The sequence below is a fragment of the Suncus etruscus genome, chromosome 11 (assembly GCF_024139225.1).
Source record: "Suncus etruscus isolate mSunEtr1 chromosome 11, mSunEtr1.pri.cur, whole genome shotgun sequence".
NCBI lineage: Eukaryota > Metazoa > Chordata > Mammalia > Eulipotyphla > Soricidae > Suncus > Suncus etruscus.
In genome coordinates, this window is record NC_064858.1 from 46,555,007 (window position 1) to 46,562,170 (window position 7,164).

General features: G+C 44.9%; 1 protein-coding gene across 1 annotated transcript; it reads right to left on the reverse strand.

The window, feature by feature from the left end:
• Nucleotides 1-3,737: 3,737 nt before the first annotated feature.
• BTG1 (BTG anti-proliferation factor 1) lies at nucleotides 3,738-6,525 on the reverse strand. Its single transcript, XM_049782852.1, has 2 exons — nucleotides 6,188-6,525; nucleotides 3,738-5,090 (listed from the first exon to the last, which is right to left on the reverse strand). Exons 1-2 carry the CDS (start codon nucleotides 6,333-6,335, stop codon nucleotides 4,720-4,722), a joined length of 519 nt encoding a protein of 172 aa, XP_049638809.1. The 5' UTR covers nucleotides 6,336-6,525; the 3' UTR covers nucleotides 3,738-4,719.
• Nucleotides 6,526-7,164: the final 639 nt, after the last annotated feature.

Consider the following 7,164-nt stretch of genomic DNA (forward strand, 5'->3'; position numbering starts at 1 on the left):
ACAAGAATATATGTCTTCTGTCAATGTTGCAAGAAGAAATAAAGATAAAATGGTTCCCAAATACAGAAATGCAGGAAACTCTATTCTTCTTTCCTGGTTATACACCTTTTATTATCTATTATATTTTCTATTTGGCCTATAAGCCATCATCCATTTATCTGAAAAAGGGCCATAAACAGTCTTCACAATTTAAGAGGTATAAGGAAAAAGGTAATTAGTAAAGTGGTCTTATGACAGTTTAAACAAAATTCTTCCTTTATAAAAAGATGAGAGTGCATTGAACCTTATTTTATTTTGAAATGCCTTTATGGGGGCCAGGAAGGGACAGGGCTCTTGCCTTGCATTTTTGAGGCCCTGGGTTCCATCTCTAACAGCAGCTTTAACAACTGAACTTTATAATTATGAAAACACTCAAAAAAACACTTTATTTTATAATTATGAAAACACTCATAAAATAGTCAAAAGTTGTATACTCTAATTTTTCTTGTAGTCAATGGTTGAGATGACACAAAGCACTTTTTTTTGGGGGGGGGGGCACACCTGGCAGTGCTCAGGGGTTACTCCTGGCTCACTACACTCAGAAATTGCCCCTGGCAGGCACAGGGAACCATATGGGATGCCAGGATTCAAACCACCTTGAACCACTGTCCGTCTGAAATGCAAGGCAAATGCCCTACACCTCCATGCTATTTCTCTGGCCCTGACACAAAGCACTTCTAACAAAGCTTGACTGGAAGCTTCAATATTTGTTTCTATTTCTTTTTGACAGATTAAACAATGCCAAATGGGTGAACCAATTAAAAAGTATGTGTGTGTGTGTGTTTGTGTGTATGTATGTTGGGGGCTTGGAAATGTTAATTCTACTCCACAAATTGAAGAAACAATACAAATCGTTCACCACTTTTCCTTTACCTTATGATAATCTCAAACTAAAGAGTATGAAAGTCTATAGCAATAACCAAAAATAACTCAGAACTCTTAACTTCTCTGGCCTATTTCTAAGTCCCACATAATCATGTAACTGACTTAAAGATTCAGAGTTAAACAGCTTAGTACAGACTATTTTGGTATATAATTTTAATATATACTGTTAAGATTTCAAACATGGAAATTAGCCATTATAGTATTTTGGCAGAAGTTATATACAAAAATTTGGCTGCTGAGATAAACTACTTGCTACCTGCATGCCTTAGTATAAAGGAATATATTCTATTTTGAACAACCCAAAATATACTAAAAGCCTGTATATAAACAAAGCTATTGACCCAACTTGCCCATTTAGCTTTTCAGTATCATCTTATCACCTATGGTGATCTAAAGACACAAACAAGAGGAGAAATAGACTTCAATATACAAAATACTGCTTTTTTTCTATCAAGGACCAAAATATTAAAATCACCAAGGGAAAATCCTAGTAACCGATATGTTGTTCCTAAGATTAAAGTAAACCTAGACGCCTTTTTTTCATTGAATAGTCAGCATACTGCTTTCTTGTAACCTGATAATTAGTAATACCTGTACAGATCTGACTGCAATATGAATGTTATAGTGACTTAAGAAAACCACTTGAACACTTCTGGGTTTATTTCTGGTTTTTTTTTTCCCAATCCTCCATCCCTCCATCAGTCAACCTCTTCAGGGGCTGACTTGTAACACTAGAGAAATAATGCAAACTTAATCACAGATTAGGAATCAGTGATTCCTCTTGTAGACTACAGAGGTCAACAGTACCATTATCTTGCAGAACTAGGCTAACTCTTTCCATACTCTGACACCAGCTTTATAGAGCAGACTTACATTTGGAAAAATTATCTTTTAAACTTTTTAACATCAACTGTTAAAACCCAACCCAGAAAGCTTAGACTGCCTAAGCTTATTGCCAATGACAATCGCTAATGCTAGTGGCAACTGACAATTTTTTTTGTCATTCTTTTTGTTTTATTTTTGGTGGTGCTCAGAGCTTATCCCTGGGTCTATGCTCAGGAATCACTCCTTTGAGACTTAGAACATCTGAGCTACTGGATCGAACTTACAACTGCTCTTGCTCCCATTAAGTAGTTATTTGTTGTTACTAAGAAAACATTTACTCTGACATTGACAAACCATTTAAATTGTGCCACTATTAAAAAAATACGATTCATCTGAACACTGCATGTGCAGGTCTGACACACACAATTGTGCGTGTGCGCACATCTATAGATACAAACTATTTTTTAATCAACAGTTGAGCACAAAGTTCTCCAAAAGCAACAACATCTATCAACCAGCCAGCCAGCCGCTGTACTGTAGACAATTGTCTGGAGAATGAGATTAGTCACAGGAAACAGCTGGATGCTAAATCTCAGTGATGTTTGTAAAGTTTTTTTTTTTTTTTGAAAAGGAACTTAAGAAGCCCTTCTATGTCAGACCTAAGATCTAAACATTATTGTTTTAAGGAGTTCATTTCTCACCTATCCCAATGTGTGATTATCAGGATCCTGAAAAACCAAACTCCATTTGAGAAAAGCTTTCATGAGTTAAAGGTTTAAGTTCTATGGCAGTGACTTAATGTGCAAGTTTCATGGATGACCCAGCTTCAAAGCAGCTGTTGGCAAACAATAGTAGCCAGCACAGAGGGGAAACCAGTATCCAAACTAGATTACCCAGACCCGGTATTTGGGGCAGGGGAAATCGGAGAGAACATTTATACACATTCAAACTTGAAAATCTGAAGAGCTTTTCAAAGAATAGACAAAAATAAACCGATTGGCAACAGTAGGTCATGTGTTGTATTTATAAGTCAAAATCCCCCGATGGCCTGCCAATTCCTGTGTCGTAAGTAGTCCAGTCTTATTTAATCGTAAAAGTTGAAATAATTTCCCAACTTACTTGGAACTCCTATTTTAGGACGCCTTGATGCCTATTTCTAGGGTGAAGATATTGTATAGCAAACAAAAGAAAGCCATCACATGGCAAGCTACCAACAAAGAAAAAAAAAAAAAAAACAACAAAGAAACCACTATATGGTAAGTTACCTAAATATACTAAGAAAAACTTAATTTTCTAATTTTAATTTCCACTAAAAAACTGTGTTACTCTTCAACCACAAAACAACAAGTTTATCATATGGGCTATGGCGTAATCTAAAATCCAGCAATCTTCACTTGAATAAGATCCTTAGTGTTTACCAGAAATAAGTTTGAAAGTAATCAAAAATAGCATTTCAACTCTTGAAAATATAAGTGCATAAAACGTACCTTTCGTTGAATTCCAGATTGGCATTTAATGTAAATCCTGAAGCTGATGAAAAGCAAAAAAGCAACATCTTTCTGCAGTAATTAGCCTGTTTTTAAGACTAAATCATCTGCCCGTGTTTTAATCAACAAGGATTTCATGGGGCAAAGTGTTTTTCAAAGGTGGGCCAGAATGGAACAAATATATTATATCTTCACTTCAACAAGGAAGCAATGAAACGTAATCCTTTCTCTTTTTTTTTTGTGTGTGTGGATGGAACCTTGTCTTATCCTCACTCAATTCAAGACATAAGCCTGGGAAAGGGTCCATTTCTTAAATGTTACCTGTTTTTTTCTAATACCTAAGTATGTAAACAAAGATCATCTTCATTCTTTAGCAAATGCTTTTCAGCATGACTCATGTGCTGATATATGGTATTCACATAACTTACAGAACCTAAGTCTTCTGAGAAATAAGATTTCTTTAGCTGAGCTTCCATAATCATGACAAGAGATTGATTAAAATGCCAAGATAAGAAACAATTTATTATAGAGAGAAGAAAAATTTCTCATCCAAAATATAGAAATCTGTACAACTTTGCCACAATCAATATACATGAACTGTACAAATTTACACCAGTTCATAATTTACCAAATAAAAGATGACTAACAAAGTTCACAAAATAGATGGTGGTTTGTGGAAAAGACTTTTACCCAATTAAGAACAAGGAAAGTTACAAACCAGACCTCCACTTTCTAAAAATAAGAAGTTTACTTAGTCTTAGAAAACTACAAGCTAGCAAATGTACAGAGCTGGCTGGTGCTAACACCACAGTTGAGACAGTGTCTTTTGAAGGATTTTTTTTTTAATTATTAATTTTTTAAAGCCTGTTGCCATGGCAGATTCTGGTCACTTGCTACTTTCAAGGCCAAAAATAACACAATACAAGGTCTGACCATTTCCCCAGGTCATGCTTACTAGTTTGTCTTATGTACATTTATACATATTTAAGTGCTAGGTAAAAGTCTTATCAGAAAATTTCCAGTACTACCACTTTTAAAATATTGAAGTTTTCCTATTGAGCTGCCAAAAAAATGTCAACAATTTTCAAGTGTCATTGTGCAATTTCCCTCTGCCAAGATCTGCTGCAGGGAAAAGGGACTTTCTTCCAAATACAGATCTGCTGTTAAAAGGGGGGACTGATGTCAAAATTTCACTACAGTGTCTGCGAGAGACTGCAACACCCTAGGATTTCCACTCCCTAGTAAAATTTTAAGTTCTCACTGACTTGGACTCACAGGCTAGTAGTAAATCATTGAAAGGTACTGTCGAAACTATGGCACTGTCACTTTTTAAAAAATGTTATTTTTACCACTCTATCTTGTGCCAGATCTTCACAGCTGTAACATGGTTTAAACTCCATAATCCATCCCTAAGAGCCCCACCCAAAGCAAAAATCAAATTTATCGATCCATTATAAGGTGATCCATCCAATAAGACTATATCTTAACCTGATACAGTCATCATATTGTAGTTTTTGGAAGGGCTGGTTCTGCCCAAGAGAAGTTCCTCCTTGCAGCTGATTCTGCTGTCTACCATTTGCACGTTGGAGGAGCCGCCTGGAGCGCTCCCGGCGGCCGGTGAGGATTCGTACAGCACACAGATAGAGCCGTCCTCCCCGATCCGGTAGGACACTTCGTAGGGGTCCACCCAGAGGGTGAGTTCGCTGGGGAGAAGCCGGAACAGCTCCTGACTGCTCAGTCCGATGCGCTGGGCCGCCTGGCCAATCAGAGGATCCATTTTATGGTTGATGCGGATGCAACGGTAACCCGATCCTTTGCAAGGCTTTTCTGGGAACCAGTGGTGTTTATAATGTTCTAGACGAGGTGGGAGGGGGGGAAGAGAACAACAAGGGGAGACAAAGCTTAGTTGGAGACTAAGCCCCTGGCTTTCGGTGGTGCGCTCCGGCGCTCACCCACTTGCCTCCTTCCCGCGCAGGGGAGGCGAAAAGCAGCCCAGCCAACTTTTGAACACGCACAAATCCCACGCGCTGGGGAGGGGGTGACGGTTGAGAAGGGGCTGCCACCAGCGCGAGGTTGGGGTGTAGGGATAGGGGGGACTTTGGAGCAACACAGCAGCGGCGACGCTGCTGGGTGCATAAGGTAACATCTATCTCCAGGAACCAAGAAGAGGAGCCCCCCCCCCCAAATAGGGCTGATTCTCTTGCTAAGGTCCAGCAGGAAGGTCCCGATGGGAACCTATTTACTTTCTCCACCCTGATCTGATCCAGCCCGGCCCAGATGCGCACAATGGGGCTTGGGACAAGGCTTCGACTCGCCAGCAGACGGACAGACGGACTGTTAAGCCCAAAGGGAAGAGCCACCAGCAGGCGCCAAACTAGGCATAGGGCCCGGGCTCTTAAAAAAAAAATTATTCGGGTGACAAACCCGATGATTAACGGGGCAGATTTGGAGATTAGAAGAGGGGGACAAAAAAGGGGTGCATGTGCTGGGAGAAGACTGCACGTCCGCCCGTCCGTCCATCTGTCCATCAATCCAAGCCGACTCCAGGGCCCGCTGGTAGCTGCTACCAGCAACGGCTGCAGGAGGGCGAGGGGAAAAGGGGGAGGGGATGGAAAGAAAAGGAGGCGTCGAGGCCGCCGGGACCCCGAGCTTCCTTTGTGTGTCCCCCCCACAACCCAGGGCCGGTCCGAGGAGGAGCCCCGCAAAAGCGCCCGCCTCGGGGAAGCTGGAGTTTCTTTGTTGTGCGTCTTTTTCTCCTCCCCTACACACTGGCCCGCGGTGCGGAGAAAAAGAAAGGGGGGGGGGGCGCCCCTCGACCCACCACCCCCCAAAATGCCAGGCCGGGCGAGGCAGCACCCCGAAAGTCCCGAGCCCCGTCCCGATTGTGCCCGGGAGCGAGCGTTCGAGGCCCCGATCCCCGGCCCTCTCGGCTCGGGTCCCCCGCGTCTCACCTGCCAGCAGCTCCTGCAGACTCTGGCTGAAGGTCTGCAGCTGCCGCTCGCTCGTGAGCCCCTTGGTGCGGAGGAACTTGGAGATGAAGGACACGGCCGCAGCGATCTCGCCGATCATGGTGGCAGCCCGGCTGTAGAAGGGATGCATGGGGGCGGCGGGCGGGGGTGGCCCGGGGCGGCCGGGGCTCGGCGGCGCGCGCCCCGACGGCGGAGCTGGCCACCCCGGGCTTCCCTCGCGCGGCTCCGAGGGCCCGAGGAGCGGAGGACCGGGAGGAGGGGAGAAGACGTTGACGCCAAGGGGGCGCGGATGGTTACTCTAGGGCTTTTTTTTTTTTTTCTGGTTTGTTTCCCTTTCTTTATAGTAAAAAGAAAAAAGTTCTCTTCCAGACCCGGAGAAGAGGCAGCGACGAGCGATGAGCTCACGAGCGACGGCGGCGGCGGCCCGGTCACATCGCTCGGCCCTCCCCGGCCGCCTCCGCCTCCAGCTCCGCAGCGGGCTCGGATGCTCCCAACAGTTGCATTTCCAGCGTCTAAGGGGCGAAGAGAAGCCGGCGCCGTGCAGCGCCTTTTATAGCGCCGCCGGAAGGAAGTGGCGTCGCCGGTGCGTGACGAGAGCGCTCAGCCAATCGCGAGATCTCACCATTGTGACGCCAACAGATTCGGAGGCGGAGGGGGCGGAAACAAGGGGCTAGGGGGCGGGCCCAGCGGCCGGGAAGAGAGGGAGGAGCTGACGTCATCCGCTTGTAAACAAATAAACCCGGAGCGGCGGCGGCGGCGGCGGCGGCGGCGGCGGCGGCGAGCGCTGCTAGCCGACGGCTGAGGGAGGGGGCGGCGGGGCCTGGGAGGCTGCGCGTGTGAAAAACCCGCCCCCTGGGTAAGCTCCGCCCCCTAGTAGAGTCTCCGCCTTCGGAGCTGCTTCAGCTCGAAGCGAGGATGCATCCGCTCGTTGCCTGGGCTCGCCTGCCAGCCGCCAGTCG